General features: G+C 44.0%; 1 protein-coding gene across 1 annotated transcript in view; it reads left to right on the forward strand.

The window, feature by feature from the left end:
• The window catches only part of GUCY1A2 (guanylate cyclase 1 soluble subunit alpha 2), a 318,781-nt gene that overhangs the window by 26,196 nt on the left and 269,860 nt on the right, over positions 1-22,725 (forward strand). Inside the window, exons 2-3 of the mRNA XM_045797680.2 lie at positions 4,287-4,348; positions 12,491-12,612. Of these exons, the coding sequence (XP_045653636.1) occupies positions 4,287-4,348; positions 12,491-12,612 (184 nt within the window). The remainder of the gene's footprint in view (positions 1-4,286; positions 4,349-12,490; positions 12,613-22,725) is intronic.

The following is a 22,725-nucleotide window of genomic DNA, read 5'->3' on the forward strand; positions in this document are numbered from 1 at the left end:
AATTGATAAATTTGGAGGTGGAGCTCAGGCACTGGTATTTTTAAAAAGCTCCCCAAGGTGATTTTAATGTGCAGACCGAATAGACAACCACTGGCTTAGAGCATTAGTAATTAAATGTATATCCCTATCATTTAGTTTCTGACATTGATATTTAATTTTCTCATATTTAAGTAAATAAAATGACATGGCTATTTACAGATATTTCTACAAAGGAGGACGTTTGTATGGTTTCAGTTAATTCTGTAGCCTGCGGGTCTGTGCCATAAAGCAGAAATGAGAAGTTTGTTTTTAAATTCTCCGTGAAGGGGTGTCTGTTTTTGTCAGGGGGAAGTGCTGTCAATATTACACAATATAGAATCCCAGAATGTTCAAGGTGAGAGGGACCCTCAAGGCATCTAGTAGAAATAGGGTACACTTTGCAGCCAGTCCTGGCCTGCGATGGCTTATTCGCTCACTGGCTTTGTGAGCGTGGGATGTTCACTTAACCGGTCCGAGCCTCAACTTCGTGATCTCTAAAATTGAGGTGAGCGTGTGCTCTATCTGGTGACAAGCGTGTTTCCTGCGCACGTACGCATGCACACACGTGCACACGCACGCACACACGTGCACACGCACGCGACTTGATTCGCTGCCTCCTGCCTGATCCCGGGATCCATCTGGAGTGACCTCCGGAGCAGGGGCTCCGCCAGAGGCTCCGCGGGGCTGTCTGAGCCTGCAGGACCAGCTGCTGGGAACTGCTTCCTCCCACTCCTCAGGGACCACTTCTCTGGCTCTGCGGGGACTGTTCCATGGCTGGCTGTTTGTCTCCTATGACCTTCCGTGAGCATAACATTTTGTCCGCGGGGTCAGCCGTGCTGGCCAAGCAGAGTGAAGCTGTTCCTGAGACTAGAGAGGAAGATGGCTTCTGGTGGCTACGTGATGGCTGCTTTCGAGCCCCTTCTGTCTGCGCCCCAGACTACCCGTGTGCAGGACCCAGACGGCTGCCTTGTGTGTGCAGCTGTCTTCCTGTCTGGTGCTCCTTGCTGTTGAGCAGCGACAATAGGAGACCACTGTCTCTGTCTTAGTTTGGGGTGAGCAGAGGAGAATCACAGAGCTCTTTGATTGTCTTTTTATGAGAGGAAGAATGGATTTTTGTCTTTTTCCCCACCCTTGTCTCAGATCCTCCAGCATTTGGCTATGACATTATAAGGCCACCTGGTTCTTCTGTTGCACATTCTTTGTGCCTTAGGAAGGAGATTCATGGCTGTTTCTTATTCCTTGGGAAACTTAATGCCTGGGGTCCTGATCTCAGCTGTGGTGTCTCAGTCCCTTGCCACTTGTAAGCCTGCTTTCTAGGTCTGTCCTCAATCTTCATTGTCAGGATTCTGCGTTTATCGCCATCTCTGGACTGATCTCAAGTTTTTGTTGGACATATTTATACTTTCTGCTGCCACTTTTTCTTATTGTTTCTTCTGTCTACTGGAATCTGCACCCTCTTACGAGTAGCGGTAATGGTAGCTCTATTGATTTTTGAGGTGATCGGGATCTTGAAACATTACACTTGGGGGATGGACGGTCTGACTTGTGCTCCTCCGCTAGATTACAAGACTCCTGGGGGTAAGAGCCATGTTTTTCTGCTGAGCATAGTCATAACTATCATTCGTTAGGTATCCACTGTGCACCAGAGGCTTTGCTTTGTTTCAATTAATTTCCATTAAAAATTATGTCTGCATAAGGAATCATATCTCAGAGAGCTTAAGTAAGCTGCCCAAGGTCATCTTGCTAGTGAGTCACTGCGCTGGATTTTGAATGCACTTTGATATTAAATCTTATTTTCTAAAATCTTGTTTCTAAACTCCTTAAAGGAAGGGACAGATACAGATAAGAGGAATGAGATCTTGGCCTGTGGAACTGTTGAGTAGGGGACAGGTGTGGAGTTGCATTCTTCAAGAAGAGGAGAGAGGTCTGCATATCTTCAAAGCCCCCGTTTTCCCCACTAATATGCTGGCTTGCATCCCTGGCGTACGTGGACACTGAGAAACGTACCCTCTGGCTCTCCAGGCAGAAGTCACCCCTGTGGGAGGCTTTGACCCCCATGTGGGTCTTCACGCTATTTTGTTCAGGTCTGAGAGACCCTGAGAGTCCGCAAAGATGTCCCTCACTGATCAGAGCCATTGGTTGAGCAGTCAGGCAAACCAAAGAGGTTTCACTGAATCCACGGTGGTGAGATATTCTGGGGAGTCAGGTGTGTGTGGGTGTCAGCCGTGGCTTGCTGACGAGGAGACACTCTGTGCTCAGCCTCCACGCTTGTGGTTTAGACCCTCAGAACGTGCCCACTGGCTTCGGCAAGCCACAGGAAGTATATAAATGCTTTCCCAAGTTGAAGCTTTGTCGTATATGCCCAGAGAATGTTTTCTTTTTAATGTATTTGGAAACTATAAATTTAACTCCTGCTGGGGAAGAAAAGTAATTGCTTTACAAAAGAAAAAAAGTCAGGTCTTTAAAAGGCTCAACTCCTCTTACAAACATGTGCTTTTTAATGACTGGGAAATTCCTGGTGCAGGAAAAAAATGTCCTTTTTACAAATGAGGTCATTTTGGTCTTTACTGGCCCTGTGCACTCAAGTTCCTGCTTTCTGTTCCATGTTTTGTGACCTGAGGTTATTGGAAGGATAATCCCCTCTGTGCATATTCACTGCTTCTAGGGCGTGTTGCCAAAGAGAAAGTTATCTTAGCTCACCAACTGCCAAGCCAGTGCAAGAGGCCCGGGTCCCAGGGGTACTGAGCCAGTGACTGATAATGACTTGGTTTGGGTTGGCCGCGGGTCGAGTTTTGAAAGCACATTTTTCTTCTGCACTAGGACTGCCGTATCTCCTTCGTCCTCAGATTTCTCAACAGTTCTGTTGGTTCTCAGTTCAGACATGATTTTTTTTCCTTAGGTACATTCTATTTACTCTGCTTTGATTCCATCCCGAAGGGCAGAGACATGCCGGTTCGAAGACTCCTGTTCATCTTTTTAATGTGGTATAAATGAAAAACAGCAGTTGAAAGCATTGACCTCGGACCAATTTCCTTGAACATTGGGAGGCTGATTCCTCCTAAAATTAATTTCTGATTTGGTTTGGCCGAAGGGAAGCCTTAGATGTGCTCAGTGAAGGGGCTTTCCTCAATGGTAGCCTAGAGTAGATTTCAGGGAATGCCCTTGATTTAATCAAAGTTCACTTTCCGCTAGCTTTAGACTAACGCTTTCCTGCCGAGAAGGAGGCGGAAACTTGGAACAGTATTGGGTAGAGAGGTTGCTACCTCTGTCTGGGATGTTTTCATAGAGAGGTGAACAGGGAAGGAGTTCAAGGGAACCTGGACAACAACCTTTGTAGGTTTTTTAAAATTACCAGTTTTTAAGACCTTTGAAGACCTTTCTAGAGCTCATCCAGGTTTGTGTGGTTGATCAGTGGCAGCCCACGAGATTGCCGACTGGCTGCTGCCTCACATCTCGAGAAGAGCATGTCAGAGTCCTTATCGCCCCTAAAATTCCTCCATGGCTATGATGAATCAATCTTTTGATAAGCCCGTGATTGATTATGCTCTGCCCGAGTGACTCTGCGTTTTTATATTTAAAAAAATTCACACTCTTGACACTGAAAATGAGGTTCTTACCATAATTTCTTAATTAAATCTATGTTCTGGGATCTTCACGGCTCCCTGGGTCAGAAACTCCAAGCTCAGGCTCTGTTGCCTACATAAGTCTAAGAAAAATGTCTTGATCTGGAATTAAGAAACTCTATCTTCAGCTGTCATGGAGAGGAGAGGATTCTATCGTTCGATCAGAAACGACTTAGTTATTTGCCGCAGACCCTATTTCTTGCCCGGACCCCATTTCTTGTGGCCCCTGCACGAGGCTTTGGAACCCTTGCTTGGAATCTCTTGGGTCCTTGAGGAAGTCAGGTTTGACTTGGGCACGGCCCAGGTTCCCTTCCGTCACCTCCTCTTCACTGCCCAGGCCGTGGTTTACTGTCGGCAGCCAGTGAATGTTTTATTGAACCTAAGACCCCTATGAAAGAATTGGAAAAAATATAGCCAGGAAGTGCTATGCTACTTGAAACTGAGAAATTCTGGGTAATTGCTGAGTGCCTCATATTAGTGCCTATGGGGAAAATACATGGCAAAATGTGTGATGGGTTAATATGGTAAAGCGAACCGCGTATGAGATCAATCAGAAGCTACGAATCTGCCTGTGATGCTCAGAATGGAAATGGCACTGATTTGCTGATAATGTATTGTCTTCTTCTTCTTCTCCTCCTCCTCCAGCCTCAGACAATACAGCAGACTCTCAAGAGGACCCTGCAGTATTACGAGCACCAAGTTATTGGGTAAGTAAAATAGATTTTGGTCATTATTTGGGGGCAAATTAAAGATAATTACTCAAACATAGCTGTTGAGCATTTGTTTTCTGCCACCCAGGTGGGTCTCATTTCATACTGGCTGTGCTCCTAGTGGGGGCTGGGGGCCCATCAGGACCCCTGCAGTGATTTCCTTTGGCCTGTTTGTGTTTAATCCTTTTAAATGAAATTCCCTTTTGGCATTGCCTTTCCCTTTTTTCCCCCCTTGTTGTGTTCTTACCCTCTTATTCCCATCCACCGAATCTGATGATTTTGCCCTGGGAATACGGTAAGGTTTAATGGTACCAACAGAAAGGCTTTAAATGGGATTTTAGAATCCTTTACTAAAGTTTACTCAAAGTCATTACAAGCCTAACGGTTCAGTGAGAGGCACTGGTTTAGAGTCCCATGCTACCTAGTTTTCTTTATTCTTCTGCTTCTTGCCATTGTTGTGATACGGTGTAAAGTAAGAGGGCAAGATGAAGAAACGGGGGCTCTCGGTCTCACCAGCACGTAGAACTTTAAAGTAACTTTAACTGTTTGCAAAGGATTATGGTAACAACTAATCGAGGAGTAGGCGCCATGGATAAATGAGGTAATTTCAGTGATCGTATTCTGTACATAGAAAGCTCCAAGTAAGTGTGAGGTATGCTTTCGATTGCCTATGGGAGGAAGCAGTTGGAAATATAGAAGCCTAAATTCACTTTCTGAAGCAATCTAGCTTAAAATGAAGGAATCAAACTCATGGACATGAGAGACAGTGCATATTTTTAATTCACATCGTTGATGGTCTCGTATGCGCTACTGTGATTTATTTGTGTAAGAACTTGAAAGAACTTTTGAGGAGTTAAGATTCAAACCCTGGTACTTCTTGAAATGCTGTCGAGCATCATTTAACATTTGGGGCTAATAGTCAATGCCATGGGGATCAAGGATGCACTTTTGGTTATTGGGATGTAGTGTGGTTTTTTTTTTTTAAACAAAAACAAAAGAAAGGAAAATTTGGTGGAAAAATAATCTCGGTACCTAGTACAATGCCATATACTTTAAGTGCTTGGTGATTATGTTAATTGTCATTTCAAAGGGAATTGCTTTGAAACGTTGTCACATCAATTCTCAAAAGTGCAATACTAGGAAAAGCATATTATTTAAACTCATGAGATGGCTTTTAGTTTGAGGCCATTAGTGATTTTAAATGGTTTATCCTAACGGAGGTAAATGATGTCAAATTAATCTCTCCCCACATACTCTAAAATAAAACTTAATCACTCTCATTGGACCTGCTGCTTCCACCGTGTGGTATTTGGATTAAATTAGTCAATATACTTGCAACAGTGTCCTGTGTGTGTTGAGCACTATATACTTGTTTGCTCTTAAGTTTATTATTATTTTTAATATTTTTAAGACAATACCAGTAATCAAATGCAAAGCATTTCCTGGAATAGTGAATGCCCTCTCTGTTTTGTTTTGAAATCCTAACCGGTCCAAGTCTTGTTTGCGAACCGAGCTGTGTCTTCACGGCAAGTTGGAATGGGAGTCGTAGAATGATGATCGGAAGAGGTTAACTAAACTAGATTACCGTAATGAGCAGAAAATTCTTTCTTCCATTAGCAAGATGTGATGTAGGAAAAGACATGAGTGTTTGAAGCCAAGGGCCAAGAAAGAATTCTTGGGATGTCTTTGGTGCAAAAAGGTGGTTTTATTGAAGCACGGGGCCAGGACCCGTGGGCAGAAAGAGCTGCACAGGGGTCATGAGGAGTGGGCTAATTATATACTTTCAAGTTGGGAGGGGGTTGGGGAGAGTGGAAGTCTCTAAGGAAGTCTGGAAGCAAGGTTTCCAGGACCCTGAGGGGGCTAGCTGTTGTTAGGAAAAGGGTGTTTATTATCATCTAGTAAAACCTGAGTCATGGGACCCTTCAGATGTATATCAGTGGGTCATATGCTTGGGGGGGGTGATTGCCAACACGTATCTTGGTGCGTAGAGATAAAGGAAGTTTCCAAAGGAATTTTTATATGTTAAAATAGACTCACAGTGTCCTGGGGGTTGGGCTAAGACTGCCTTTTGTCCTTAGCAAAGCATTGACATCCAGGCAGCCAGGTCCCTAGAGGAAGGTCACTCTGCTGCTTTCAAGGACTTGTCAGTGGGCTGTACGTAGTAAGGAAATTTAATACTTTCTCTTCTGCCTTTGTTTCCCACATCAGGATGGAGTTCTCTAATTTAAGTCACTGCCTCAACTCCCCTGTTTGCTCTGTGTAGACCGAGCGTGCAGTGATTCGTGGCCCTAGAAGGGTCTTCCCTAGTTCTGCCTCTTGCAGACACAGTATAAAGAAAACGGCACACGACTCGAATATGAAGAGGTTCTTCATGTGCGGCTGGTTCCAAAGAGACCCGCGACCCCATTTTCACGGGGTGTGGGTCCTACTCAAAGCACCTGTGCTCACTGCCTGTATTCATGCTGCTCATGAAGAGAGAAGCGCGGGCTGGCAGCAGTGCTGTGACGTGTGCCTTTCGCGACTGTCTTCCCTCTTCCGCCAGTCCTGGCGCCCCCTCCCTCTCTCCGCTCCCTTTCTCTGCACTACGGCGGGGCCTGCGGTCGGAGAGCATCTACTATGATGCGCTCTTGAATGAAGTATCCACACCTGCGTGCCGTGCCTCTGAGGAACACACGGCTCAAGGCTCTTTATCTCTAAGGACAAGGAATGTGTTTCTTCCAGTTAAAGGGATTTCAGGCAATTGATAAGACCTGCTGAGGATTAGTTTACGTAGTTCTGGGGGGCGGGGTGAGGAGGGGACAGAGGTGGTTTTCCAAATCCCTATAATAGGGCTTTGCCTAAGGTTTGTCTTGAAGTAATTCAGCTTTTAGGTGCCTTAGGATCAGGATGGATAACAAGGAGTACTAGCCCTTTTTTTTTTAATTTTTAAAAAAATTTAAATTTTTTAATTAAAAAAATAGAAAGTTTTTTATTTTTTTAAAGAAAAAAATAAATTCATTAGCAGACAGTGTAATATTAGTTTCAGGTGTATAATACAGTGATTCAAGTTTTCCATACATCATGACAGGTGCCCCCTTCATCCCCATCACCTGTTCCCCCATTCCCCACCCACCTCCCCCTGGTGACCATCTGTGTGTTCTCTGTAGTGAAGAGTCTGTTTCTTGGTTTGTCTCTCTCTCTTTCCCCTTGGCTCACTCGTTTTGTGTCTTAAATTCTACATATGAGTGAAATCATATGGTATTTGTCTTTCTCTGACTGACTTACATCCCTTAGCATGATACTCTCTAGCTCCATCCATGTCCAGAAGTGCACTAACCCTCTTTTTTTATTTCTTAAATCAGCCTCTAATCTCTGGCCTCCCAGCCTCCCTTTTCTCTCCTTTAAAACTGCCCTTGGGCCTGCTTTATTTATCAGAGCCTTGGGATTGTCTGCTGCTCCTTGATGCGTTCTTACACCAGTAGTTTGGAGAAACTCTCTGAGGCTTTTTAGTCTCCATGATGTTGACGTGAATGCAGGGAGCAGCTGCTCAAAGGACCACATAGAGGGAGGATTGGGAGGGAGTAACCCCGGGAGCCTCTGTCAGGGAGTGAGACAGACTCTCTGCGCCCCAGGAACTTTGTCTTCAAACATCTGTTCTATTTCTCAACTTGGCCATTCATTCACAGATTTACTCACAGAGACCCATTCAGGTTGTCTCCACTGGCACCGTGGCTTCTAGATTCTTCCCACCCCCAATCTAGTGCTGTGGTTTCTACTCCTCTCAACGTGGTATGTCCACCACCGTGAAGTGATTAAACTAATTAGATCATGCCACTTTCTCACATCTGACACCGGTTTTCGGATGTTAGCGTGCATCAGAATCACCAGCAGGCTTGTTAAAACCCAGGTGGGGGGACTCCACCCCCAGGGCTTCTGACCCCATATATCCCGTGCGCGCAGCAGTTGGCGTTTCCAGCGGGTTCCCAGTCAACGCTGCTGCCGGACGCTGTGGGGCCAGGTATTATTTTGTGACATCCCTGCTTTCAACATGTTGTGACTTAACTACGATAGAGCAAAATCTGAACTGCTCTTGCAATCTGCCTCCGCTCCCCTCTCGGACTGTAACCCTCTCTACTTCCCCTTTTCACTGCATGCCTGCCCCGCCAGGCGTCCGTGGGTTTCCCAGCTCCTACTTAGCCTCAGGGCCTTGGCACGTACCATTGCATTTTCCTGGAACGCTCTATCCCCTTGGGTGCATGGGTTACTTTTCTTCTAAGTTCAGGTCTCTGTTTAAACGTCTTTATCTTCAGAAAAATGTACTCCCGCGACCCAATCTAGGGAAACCTTCCAGTCCCTACTTCATCTCCAAAACTGATCATTTTCTTTCTGTTCCTCTTGGTTATTCCTTTCCCTAGTGCTCATCAGAGCTTATATTGTTGACTTATCTAAATGATTTACTTCTACGTTCCTATGCCTTTGTAATTGCTTGGTTCGTGGGAGGGACTAACACGGGTTTTTTTGGGGTGAATAAATGAAAGAAATGCACCCTTCAGGTATGTACACGAAGATATGCATACAGTGGAGAAAAAGAGCCGATTGTGCTTGGAAGGGGGTATGAAAGGAGGGCTGGAAATTCTCTCCAGGATCTCCTGCAGTTCTGGTGCCCAGAGCCTTTCCTGTGGAGCATAAATTTTGCTGATTTATTTGCTTAATTTCTCATTTATGCTTAATGTTCTGCTGCTGTGTGTCAGATTGACTTCGCGGTAAGTTTCTTTTCACATTTTTTTTTCCGGTAAACTGCACGAGCGCACTCACCCGAACAGCGTCCTGTTGATGCAGAATCATCTTCTTGCCTCCATGTAAAATGAGGAAAGGGGCGCTGAGCGAACATCTTCACGCTCGTCTCTGTAACTCAGGCTTCTAGGGGATGGGTTCGCTTCTTGGACAGTGTGGCTTGGAAAGAACAGTGGGAAACAAGAGGGGTGGACAGGAGGCAGGCCGGGTTCACCTTCAGAATTCAAAGGCACCAGGATTGAGGGAAGTCTGGTCTATGAGGACTCTTTCCTCTGATGTCATTTTTACCATTATGCTGTGTCCCTCCGTGTCCCTGTGCATCTTTGTCCTGTGGTTTAGAGCTGAGGGCTGGGAAAATGTGCCTCTGCAGTAGACAAAGCATGTAGCAGGTTAACTAGATTTAAAGTCAGATTCTGCCTTTGAATGATTTAGGGCACATGACCTAACCTTCCTGAGCCTCCATTTTCTCATTTTTAAGATGGTGGTAATAGCGGGGTCGGTTGGGCTGACACGAAATGAAATGATGGTAACATCAGGTCCTATGGTCACGTAAAGTACTACAGTGCCTGGTACACAGAAGTAATCCGTATGTTCACTGAACCATTATTTTTGCCACTCTAGTCTCTGACTCCTCTGCCCCTCGGTGTTTGATTGTCTTTCCCTGTGCCCTCCCACTGCATTATTGCTCTGTCCTCCTTGAGTCTGTAGAAGTTTAGAATCCTTTATTTACCATCAGGAGCCAAACATGCTCTGTTGGTCTTCTAGCTGCGGCTTCTTGGTATAGAGAGTTTGGATATTTTTTTTTTTCTTCATTTAAATTTCTGCCTCTCGAGTGCCTCACCAGCCACTCTCACTTGTGTTTACGTGACCCCTGCCCATCTGAAGCTCCCAAGGATGGATTAGCACGACAGTGCAAAGCAGAGATGTCTTTAAAACTACGATTGGAAAACACATGATGATCCGGCTTCCTGGGATGTAATGTTCAATCATTATATGTTTTAAAAACTGAAGTATGAAGAAATATATGTTCAGAATCATGCTACCCCTTTTGTACTTTTTTTTTTTTTTTTGCCAGAATAAGGATCATTATGCTGATATCACAGGTGGGCCTGCTGCCAACCTTCCGTTAGTTGGGGACGACATTTCCTCTAGTCATCTAAACTTAAATTCCGTTATTCCAATTATCACTGTGGGCCCCGTGTTTGTTTTGTACAGCCAACCTTCTGTTCTTTTTCTCTTTGGACGATTGAATACGGATTAAGCTACAATAATTTCCATACAATATGAGAAGTGGGTGAACCCTGATTACTCTGGGAAACAAACTTTAATGGTATTATTTTCACTGTCCTGGTCAGATTCTGTGGCTATCAATATGTTATCTAAAAAAGGCTCTAGCTTCCTTGTCATTTACATAGAATATCTATCTGAATGAATAAAAACAATGTTAGATAGAAGCTATTACCTATTGATCACTCTTTGAAGCAATGTACTGGGCACTTTACATCTCATGTTTTAATGTAATCCTGACCATCTATTTCATAAGATCATGGTATAAAGCTCATTTACAGATAAGGAAATTGAGGCTGTGAGAAAAAATACTTTGTCTAAGGTCATTCCAGTTAAAATGAGGGAACCAAATTTTACAAATAACCCTGTATTTGTCTGTTTTTAATATCTGCCTTCCCCATTCCACCATATATTGAGTGATTCCTGCATTCTGGAAACTAATAGACATTTTTGCCAACCTGGTTTATTGGGGTCTGATCTCGGTGAGGTGTGCAAACACAAGGCCATGTTATTTTTTCTCTTCAGTCACTTCAACCATGCGAGGATGGGTCCCCTTTGATGCTAGCTTGGGCAGATTGCCCTGATTTCTGGGAATTTCCAGGGAGTATGAAGTCCACTCCAGAGGAGTTCACATCTTCAGTCCCGTATCCAATCTCACCCTTCCACCCCTCTCTGCCTGTGTCGGCCTTGTCCTGAGGGACTGGGAATGCAGTGTAGAGGGGGTATCCTGTGGTTTTTCACTCCTGGGGCCAGGCTGCCCCTTTCTGGGTTCCTCTATCTTCTGATGGATTGTATCAGGCAGGAATGAAATGGAAAATGGCAGGAAGCTTGTTAAATTCACTGATGGTTGGAACAGTCCTGTCTTGGCTGTGGTGTCCTTAGGTGCATATATGGGTTCTGCCTTGACTGTGTCAGATGCCCCACTCTTGGCCCTGAGGATTGGACCCCACAGTCTCGCTGGTGGGATCCCTCTCCTGCTGGCAGCCTCTAGATAGGGAAGGCAGTCAGCGGGGACAACGAAAGCGCCCTCTCTTTCCTAGTATCTCCCTCACCCATGGGAAACTCCTATTGTTTGCCAAATAGAGGTATGGTAGGCTGCTCTCGTTGGCTTCTCTCTTTTCCCTGTTAATAACTTTCTGGAACCACCTCCCTCAGCTGTTCATGGTGGGATGTGATACCCAGCCCCCAATCTCAAGCAGGGGTGGACCCTCTGTCCCCAGCTGGGCTTCTGCAGAAGACTTGTCCTTTCTCTTTTTATTGCTTTTTCTTGGAGGAGAGGGGAGAGATGATAACAGCAGTATCTTCCTAGACCAGTTCCTCTTCTGAGGATTGCTTTTCAAATTTGTTTCATTCCTTTGTCTTTGTAATCTGGCAGCGGCAGTGAAACGGCTACTCTTGGGGAACGCGGGAGCCTTAGGTCCCTAGTATTTTTAGCGTTGGTGCCTTAGTTCCAATCCGGAGGCAGCTAGAGAAGTTCCAGGCAACACCTGATGACACAGGCATTTCTTCATTCTGTCCTCTCAAGAACTCATGGCGGGGGGGGGGGGGGGCGGGGGGATCTCCATTTTATGAGGGAGGCAAGTTAGACCCACAGAGAGCAGGTCACCTGCCCCGAGTCTGAGATAGACAGTGGTAAAACCATATTCAAGTTCTGTCGGACTCCAAATGCTTCCTTAGTGAGTTTGTCACCCATGCGCCACATTCCTATCTTCTTGGCAGTGCTGGAGGTTAAGACGTGTTGACTTTTAACACCGCGCCCGTGCACCAAGTAAGTACCGTGAATCATGCTCTTTGCTCAAGGAAACCCTCGCGGTGGAAACTGAGGGATCTTCTGGTTCTCCTCATTTATGTTTTTTCACACACGGCTTCCTTATTAATGACGGCCTCCGGTTCCCGGTCCACACCGCTAATGCTGATGTTAGCGGTGCCTTATGCCAGAAATGGAGTCTAAAACCTGCGGTTATTTTAAAATGCGATTACACCGGGGCACAGACCGCGTGTGCTTGTGTGTACGTAGACAAGTGCATTCGCAGATGGTTTAAAAGTGGTCTCCGTATGCTAATTTTGTTTTCTTCTTAGTTACAGGGATGCAGAAAGGAATTTCCACAATATCTCCAACAGATGCTCCTATGCAGACCATTCCAACAAAGAGGAAATTGAAGACGTCTCAGGAATTCTTCAGTGCACTGCTAATATACTCGGTATATTAACTATATATTAATATGGGTGAGAGAATGAGGGGAAGGGGGAAAGTAAGGTATAAACGTTTCGTTTTCTACTAACGGGAGGTTTAGAGGCGAAGGCAAATGAAGACGAAGACCTTGTCTTCAAGTGGTTTAGTTTTGACAATCCTGGGGTTGTTTAAGTGCGGATGACACTCCTGCCACTGACTTGGAGGTTGAAACACGTAACGATAAGAATACTCACACCCCAGGGAGACCTGGAATTCGTATGTTGGTTTTAGCCTCCTGTGATCCATATTTTTCTGGCTCTTACACTCGACTTAAGTTGGGGATCTTCCTTTCCGAGCCCATGATTTCTAATATGTTAGGATTTCTAAAATTACTATCGCTCTGCTGTTGGTGAGAGGCCGTGGTTGGAGCGGGAGGGCGAGGGGGGCTCGTACCTTCTCACAGCGGACTCGGCAGCTCAGAGGCAGCCGGGCAGGTCATCTACTGAGGTCTTTGTCCGTGTGTGTGTGTGTGTGTGCCCGTCCGTCGTCCGTCTTGAAGATCCTAGTGTTCACGACAGCAGGACGGTTGCTGGGTGTTCCCGAGGTGGCTGAGGGGTGGTGTTAGAAGCTGCGCTAGCTTACTGCCTGATGTTCCTGGTGTGCGAGTTACGTTGCGTTGTGTGCAGACTACATAGCCTAGCAGGGGTATTTTTTGCCCTAATGTCTTGCGTGAGTTTTTAGTTAAAAAAAAAAAAAATCAACAAACTTTTTCAGTTTTGGGGGGAATTCCCCCCTTTTCCTTATTACTCAGACAGGAATCTGTGGAGGGTTGGTAGGGAAAAACAAATCTTAGTGACCGGCTCCGGGTAGACCTCAGAATCCCCTTTCCCTCAGGGTCCGATGACGAAGACTGGGCAAACTTGTTTGCCTGATTTTCTTTTCCCCTCAGAGTAAGTGCTTTCTTGGGAGACCTTGGAGTCCCTCCTACAGATTCCAGGTGACCTCAAACCATGAGTCTAGCAGATTTTTCTAAACATACTTGACTCCCAGAGGTAGATTTGGCTTTTACACTGGAGCCTTGATAATATCTACCCATTGATAATACTTTCATTCTGGGTAAACACAAAATATTCTATTAAGAACATGGACTTTGGGATGCCTACATGGTTCAGTCAGTGAAGTGTCTGTCTTTGGCTCAGGTCACGATCTCCGGGTCCTGGGATCAAGTGCCACATCGGGCTTCCTGCTCAGGGGGAGTCTGCTTCTCCCTCTCCCTGCTGTTCCCCCTGCTTGTGCTCACTCTTTCTCTCAAATAAATACATAAAATCTTCAAAAAAAATGGACCTTTTGTGAGGGCTGGTTTGTCTATAATACAAGCAAAGGAGTGATGGACAGTGAAAAGGAGGAAGCCCAAGGTTTTACTTACCTTAGTCTTACTGCAACTGCAGGGATGTCCTTCTACCTGAGTGAACTTAATTATCACAGAAGAAGAGGAATGAGAATAAATGGGGCATGGGGCTCGGCATTACCCAAGAGCTGTTCACAGTTTTCTGATTTTTTTCCAAGAATTGTCCATCAGTTTTGGAAAAAAAAAAAAGAGGACCAGAATAAGGTTGCTAACTTTATCAAGTAAGGATAATTTACCAAAGTAACATTCATTTCTCTTGAGACCTGGTGGGTTAAGATGATGCCCCATGAAGGGGTGCACGAGCATCTTGGCGGACAGGTTTACTATTTTGAAAAGCGGTTTTTGACTTCCTCAGTTTGTAAATATTTCACTGCGCCTCACATCTCCTTGCCTTATGCTCCCCACCTTGCCAATGAGAAGGGGTGGGACATGTTCACGATAAATCTAGGAGGGTGTTAAAGGCATCCGCACTGGCTCGTACCTGGTTGTGCTCAAGTCCCACAAACTGTAGGTCCGACTGTTGGATGAGGCAACCCCCAGGGGGCACTGTTGGCCCAGCACAGCTCTGTGGCCTGGAGCTGCCTGGAGTAGCAGATCAAGTAGTGAGAAGAGCGCGTGCAGGGTGCTTGCTGCCTGATGGTATTAGGGGAAGAGTGGTTTTAAGTTAGGTGCTTATGGTTTAGAAGGTGACTCTACAGCAGGGTTTGGGTTTCATAAATACTGAGTTTGTCTAGACAAGAGAGTGGCAGGCAGAGTGCTATCTGATGATATTAGGGAAAGAGTGGTTTTAAGAGGTGAGAGAGATTAGATTTTTTTTAAAGATTTTTATTTATTTATTAGAGAATGAGAAAGAACATGAGCCAGGGGGAGGAGAAGAGGGAGAAGCAGACCCCGCTGAGCTGGGAGCCTGACGTGAGGCTGTACCCTGGGACTCCAGGATTATGACCTGAGCCAAAGCCAAACTGATGGACAATTCTTGAAAATTATTTAACCAACTGAGCCACCCAGGTGCCCCGAGACATTAGATTTTATTTTCCCCTTAGTAATAACGCATCGTTCTTAAAATGTAAAAAGCATAATCTTGTAGAACATAAATTTCTGAAGAATAAAACGAAAGGTCTGCCATCTGTTGCGCAGAGACTAGCGTGGGCCAGACAGGCGATGATGTGCCTGGGCGTTATCCGTTGTCTCCTGAGTAATGGTGTTTCATGACCCTTGCAGTGTAGACTGCCAGAGGACAAAGGTAAGAGCTTTCCTGGTCAGAGTCCATGAAAGCTTTGTTTTCAACAAGTTGCTGAACCATGATTGATCTCGGCTTGCTCAGATTTCCTCTTGTTAAAGGACGTTTACATTCCCTTGTGCAGTCATTTATGAGGTCACCTCCATGAGCGGAAAAGCACGACACAAGAAAGGAGGCCATCTTTTGAGTGAGGGAGTTTGGCATGAGACGAGAGCGTCTCAACCAGGGTCAGAGAATCCTTCTAGGTGGATACCAGAGGGCGACTTTCCAACAGTATGGTTTACAGTCCTTGCCTTTGGGATGCATTGTTAGAATACGGGTGGATTGGGATGGGGGAATGCATCCTTCTCTCCCCTTCTTAACAAGGAGGTTGTGGTAGAGATGAGAAATGCGTGTGTTCACTCATCTGTATGTTACTTACACTTATTATCAAGAAAGATCGAAAGTCCTTACATCAGGAGCTAGGACTAGGAAGTCAGTTTTTCTTCTTTCAAGATGACCTTAGCTATCAGCTTAGTATGTATTCCGCTACAGGGTTTGATCAAATGCTGGCTTTCTAGGTTGAAGTTTGCACTGAGTGGTTGGCCTGCAATGAAAAGAAGGACCTGAGAGTGGGAGGAATCTTGCTGCAGAAAACCAGCTTGGCCTCTGTCCTGCATTTCTTCTGTTGCTTTCTCCCTAGGACTCCCCGCAAACGCATGTGTGTTATGGAGCGGTTCATGCCCCTACTGGTAACGGGACAGAATTGTTTCCAGATCAACATGTTTCCATTTATTTCCCCCCCCCCTTTTTTTTTTGGCTTAGAAACTGGTTGTTGCTATTTTTTTGTCTTCTCATTTACAAATTAGGGATATTAAGTACAGACTTCTCAGGGTCCGCTATTCGCCTTGTTTTGGCGTTCCGGCTGTCCCTTTGGTGATGTAGGACCATTCTCCAAAGAGGCTTTTAAACTCTGGGAAAGACTATACAGGGAAAGATAGCTGCGAACTCTGCCCTCCCTGCTGGAGGCTTTCTGTGTGAAATTTACTGCTTTATTTGGAATACATCTTCTGCTCACCAAAATGATCTAATTTTAGTTGCCTGAAAAATTATGGCTTTTCCAGTCGTAATCTGCAAAGCCCATTTTTAGCTCCAATTAAAAGTAGTAAAATGTATTTATATTCTTAGGTGTGACACTGAGTATTTTCTTGGATATCGAAATGCTTGAATGGTGCAAGGGAGTATCTATGAAAAAGCATTAAAGCATCAATATCGTGTTTCCGTGTTTGTTGCTGAAGTGTTAGCTCCTGGTCCTGTGGCTTGGACGTAGGTGATGTTGGGGGACAGAGACGGGGGAGGGAGAGTTAAGGGAGGACAGTAAATTGCGTAGCTTTCTTATATAATGCACTGCAAAATCAGTGAAGGTTTCGGTCATTTGAGTTGTTTTCTTTTGGCTTTTTCTTATCAACAGAAGGACAGACCCCAAACTACTTGTGTGCGCTCGGTTGTTTCCTTGCAACAAAGTAACCCTCTCTGTTCAGAAGGGCATCAATGGTGTGTCTCCCTAAATAGGCAGGGTGACAAGGGCCTTAATCAGCTTGGAGCAATGCCTTCCCGTGGCCCCCTTTTAGACTTGGAGATAGCAAAAAAGATGTTAACGTGGCCTTAAGTTTGGTCCTGTACTTGGTGGGGCCATTTCAGTTCTGGCCAGTTTGACTTCTGTTGAAGGAGTTGTGGGTGTGGCGGTTGGAGAGCATCTGTCTGGTGCTGTAGGACGGAGGAGATGGTGTAGGAGAAAGGTCCTTGCCCAGCAGGCTAGAAATCAGATCTGAGTGCTCTGGGTAATTCACTTACTGGGGATGGAGAGCAAACTCGGGGTTGCTGTTGCAGGAACAGCAGTTACTTAATGAGTATTTGCAAAGTGTAGTTGCCTGCTGCTTTTGCCAAGTGCATTTTCTCTCCAAATACTCGCAAGGACATGAACGGTGAAAGAGTATTCATCCAACTTTTCTCTCTTTTAAAGGTCTAATGGGAGAGTGGGGCTTTATTGTATCCAAAAAAACCTTAGCATGTCTCAAGTCAGAATCAGGAGCGATGTCATGGTGATACTCGTTGGGAGAGTGCTAATGAGGATGGAGGATCTGGCCTTCGGGGCTTGGACCTCGAGGCTTCTTTCTGGCATCAGGGACTCCAAAATACTTGGAATGCAGAGCTCCCTGTACGGCGGATGTCATTCCAGAATTATTAGCAGATATAGAGATTTTTGGTGTTTTTATAAGCAATAATTTGTTGTTTATAGGTTAACTTGTATGTGCTTTCTGGTTTATATTGTGATTTGGAATGTGCATTTAGCAGCCTTCTAAATGACCATAAAACTGCAAAGGATTAGTTAGCCTTACTTAGGGTTAAGATTACTTTGGGGGTTTTCTTGGAATAACTCTTACACATACTCCCATTCACTAAACAATTATAGGATTAATGTATTTAGAATCTTGGAGAACCAGTTGGTACAATAACCACTTAATATTTTCATTGATGAATTGAAATCAATAGCAACAGATACATTCTAATATAATTCTTGCTGCTGTAACTTGATAACCGATTCTTTCTCTTTTACTAAAAGTAAATCATGTCAGTATCTTTATGAAATGAATTAGAGTTAGGGTGTTTGGCGGAGACTCGATTTATTGATTGATTTAATAATGGTATTATAATATAGTAGTGGTTCAGAGCAAAAATGAGCCAGAGTATTTGGGTTGAATTTGCAGCTTAGCTACTTAGTGGTTGTATGGATTGGAACGGATTACTTAATCTTTCCCATACTTCACATTTCTCACTTTGTAAGATGGTTATAATATAGCTACTTACCTCCTTTGGTTGTTAGGAAGACGAAATAATTTAATTTATACAAAGTACTTAAGGCAGCCTGAGAAATAACAAATATTACACAAGTGTTTGCTCTTAGTATTGGATATGCACAGAATGAAACTTGCATCAGCCCTGGGAGGTCTATATTGCTCACTTCGTGGGTGAGGAGATGGATACTTTGGGATGTTAACTTGTTAGGTTTCTTTGTCTGCTGGGAGGAGCCACAGAAGCAGGATTTAAACCCAGGTCAGTGTGATTCCAAACCTCTTGTTCTTTCCAGTGCTTCATGCTGCCTTCCAGACAGTCCTTGGACAGAGACGCACTTTCTATCCCCTCTCTCTTGCCAATTGCACAAGTCTCGCTGGGTCTGTGAACTGTGCGTATTTGACTTAGTTCATTACTGTTCGAAAGTGTACCTGGGATATTTGCTTCTGTGCGACAGGGAGTATCCAAAACATTTCTCGCTGGTACCAAGGAGAGCGCAGTTTCTTCGTACTTTGGATCTTTTTCAGTTTAGAAATAGTATTTTCCTTTAGATTTCACGTGTTGACAGTGCAAATGAGGGGTGATGTGTTTGTCCTCAGGACACAAACAAGGTTTCACAGTTAAGCTGTTGTAAACAATATGCCAGTTCTGTTGGCTACGATTGCAGGCTCACCTTGGTATTTAGCTGGCTTAATATGTTAGACCTCACTGGCGGGGTTCAAAGCCTAAAGGTTGTGTTTCTCATGCCATTTTTTTTTTTTAAACGGATGTTGCCTATTAAAGTTTAGGAAGACTGTCACACTGTCTCATTAAGAAAGTTGTTACAGTATCTCATTTAATAACATGAATTAGTAACACAATTTAATTCCTAACCAAAGTCTTGAGGAGCAGGTCTATGTAAATTAGAAAGAACTTCCGTTCTCTGTTCTCTGCTTGCATACTTTGCCTGACGTGATTAGCTCGGGCAGGTAGGTCTGAGAAGGAATGAGACTGCTCAGGGGGGACGCTGGCTCCAGCATGTGTAAAATAAACACTTCCATAAAAATGGAACCTCACTTGTGCAGATCCGTTTTAGAAGATGGAAGTATGTTGAGAACAGAGACGTGAAATGCATTCTCTCCTCCCATAGATGATTCCTTTTATTTCAGGAGCATTTTTTTTCTGAATCTTATGACCAGCCTTTTCCCAATTGTCCTTTTTGTTCCTTTTTAAAAATTTTTTTTGTCGTCTTTGTTTATCTCTATTGCATTGTCTCCCCATCACAACCAACTCCATCTGGCACTTCTTCTTTGCATGGGAGGGCAACTTCTCACATCCTAAATTCCTCAGACTGTTACTGTCATATCTCCTTAGACTCCTCTTATCTGTGACAGTTGCTCAGATTTTCCTTGTTTCTGATGACCTTGACAGTTTTGAGGAGTACTGGTCAGGTCTTGGAGTTGTCTGCCATGTCCTTTGACATGTGTGTGTGTGTGTGTGTGTGTGTGTGTGTGTGTGTGGAACATTTCTTCGCTTTCTAGCCTACAAGATGCTCGAGGTTCATCTTGTGTATCTTCTGTTCCAGTCTTAGAATCAGCTCTTTATCCAAGGAGTCATGGTTCCTTTTATTGGAGAATGGTGTTACAACCCAAAATCTGGGTGCCAGGAGTACTATTGCTATTGGGGTATTCTCGTTTCCAAGACCTCTCAGCTGACAGAGCAGGGAAATACGTATGTGTATATAACTCACGTATATATGCTTATCTGTAAGTATTTCTGCCTGTGTTCATCTGTAACTACATTTTGCTAAATGTGCATCCATAATGATCCGACTGTAGCGATCATTCTAACTTTGCCCCCTTGCTTGTCTGTAACCTCCTACTACACCAGTGAGAAACTTGGCTCTCATTAGCCATCCCAGCAGTCCACTTAATAGCTGGATTGCAGTGTGCATGTAGAGTTGTTTCAGATTTGTTAATACGTACGCCCACGGGAAAAGATTTTATCAACTGGAATACAGCGTTAATGTCCATTTTTGGAATATGAAGTTACGTATGGAGTTTTAGGGACTCCACTCACTTCCAGTGTTACTTAGGTCAGCACCTTTCTCCTCTGCCACCTCCAGTGAGGTGTTTTTCATACATTCATAATACAGTAACATTCTTTTTTTTTTTTATAATGATTTTTTATTATATTATGTTAGTCACCATACAGTACATCCCCGGTTTTCGATGTAAGGCTCGATGATTCATTAGTTGTGTATAACACCCAGTGCACCATGCAATATGTGCCCTCCTTACTACCCATCACCGGCCTATCCCATTCCCCCACCCCCCTCCCCTCTGTAGTCCTCAGTTTGTTTCTCATAGTCCATAGTCTCTCATGTTTCATTCCCCCTTCTGATTACCCCCCCTGTTTTTATCCCTTTCTTCCCCTACCGATCATTCTAGTTCTTATGTTCCATAGATGAGAGAAATCATATGATAGTTGTTTTTCTCTGCTTGACTTATTTCACTTAGCATTATCTCCTCCAGTGCCGTCCATGTTGTAGCAAATGTTGAGAACTCGTTCTTTCTGATAGCTGAGTAATATTCCATTGTATATATGGACCACAACTTCTTAATCCAGTCATCTGTTGAAGGGCATCTCGGCTCCTTCCACGATTTAGCTATTGTGGACAATGCTGCTATGAACATTGGGGTGCATATGGCCCTTCTCTTCACTACGTCTGTATCTTTGGGGTAAACACCCAGTAGTGCAATGGCTGGATCATAGGGTAGCTCAATTTTTAACTTTTTAAGGGACCTCCACACTGTTTTCCAGAGTGGCTGTACCAACTTGCATTCCCACCAACAATGTAGGAGGGATCCCCTTTCTCCACATCCTCTCCAACAATTGTTGTTTCTTGCCTTGTCTATTTTTGCCATTCTAACTGGCGTAAGGTGGTATCTCAGTGTGGTTTTGATTTGAATTTCCTTGATGGCTAATGATTTTGAACATTTTTTCATGTGTCTGTTAGCCATTTGTATGTCTTCATTGGAAAAGTGTCTGTTCATATCTTCTGCCCATTTTTTGATTTGTTTGTTTCTCGTGTATTGAGTTTGAGAAGTTCTTTGTAGATCTTGGATACCAGTCCTTTATCTGTAGTGTCATTTGCAAATATCTTCTCCCATTCCGTGGGCTGCCTCTTAGTTTTTCTGACTGTTTCCTTGGCTGTGCAGAAACTTTTAATCTTGATGAAGTCCCATAAATTCATTTTATCTTTTGTGTCTCTTGCCTTTGGGGATGTATCATGAAAAAGGTTGCTTTGGCCGATGTCGTAGAGGTTGCTGCCTATGTTCTCCTCTAGAATTTTGATGGATTCCTGTCTCACATCGAGGTCTTTCATCCATTTGGAGTTTATTTTTGTGTATGGTGTGAGATAGTGGTCAAGTTTCATTCTCTTGCATGTAGCTGTCCAATTTTCCCAGCACCATTTATTGAAGAGACTGTCTTTTTCCCACCGGATGTTTTTTCCTGCTTTATCAAATATTAGTTGCCCAAAGAGCTGAGGGTCCATTTCTGGGCTCTCTATTCTGTTCCATTGGTCTATGTGTCTGTTTTTGTGCCAGTACCATGCTGTCTTTGTGATCACAGCTTTGTAGTACAACTCGAAATCCGGCATTGTGATGCCCCCAGCTTTGTTTTTCCTTTTCAACAGTTCCTTGGAGATTCGGAGTCTTTTCTGGTTCCATACAAATTTAAGGACTATTTGTTCCAGTTCTTTGAAAAACGTTCTCGGTATTTTGATCGGGATAGCATTGAAAGTGTAGATTGCTCTGGGTAGCATGGACATTTTAACTATGTTAATTCTTCCGATCCATGAGCATGGAGTATCTTTCCATCTTTTTATGTCTTCCTCAATGTCTTTTAAGAGTGATTTATAGTTTCTAGAATAAAGGTCCTTTACGTCTCTGGTTAAGTTAATTCCAAGGTAACGTATGGTTTTTGGTGCTATTGTAAATGGGATGGATTCTCTAATTTCTCTTTCTTCGTTCTCGTTATTCGTGTACAGAAATGCAACTGATTTCTGAGCATTGATTTTGTATCCCGCCACGTTACTGAATTGCTCTATAACTTCTAATAGTTTGGGAGTGGCTTCTTTTGGGTTTTCCAAATAGAGTATCATGTCATCTGCGAAGAGAGACATTTTGACTTCTTCTTTGCCGATTTGAATACCTTTGATCCCTTTTTGTTGTCTGATGGCTGTTGCAAGGACTTCTAGTACTATGTTGAATAATAGTGGCGAGAGTGGGCATCCTTGTCGTGTTCCTGATCTTAAGGGAAAGGCTTCCAGCTTTTCCCCATTGAGAATAATATTTGCAGTAGGCTTTTCATAGATGGCTTTTATGAGATTGAGAAATGTACCTTCTATTCCTACACTCTGAAGGGTTTTAATCAGGAAAGGATGCTGTATTTTGTCAAATGCTTTTTCTGCATCAATTGAGAGGATCATATGGTTCCTGAGTCTTTTCTTGTTGATATGATGTATCACGCTGATTGATTTGCGAATATTGAACCACGCTTGCATCCCAGGTATGAATCCCACTTGATTGTGGTGGATAATCCTTTTAGTGAACTGTTGGATTCTATTAGCAAGTATCTTGTTGAGGATTTTGGCGTCCATATTCATTAGGGAAATC

Source organism: Ursus americanus, chromosome 16 (assembly GCF_024610735.1).
Source record: "Ursus americanus isolate L20-20 chromosome 16, mUrsAme1.1.p, whole genome shotgun sequence".
NCBI lineage: Eukaryota > Metazoa > Chordata > Mammalia > Carnivora > Ursidae > Ursus > Ursus americanus.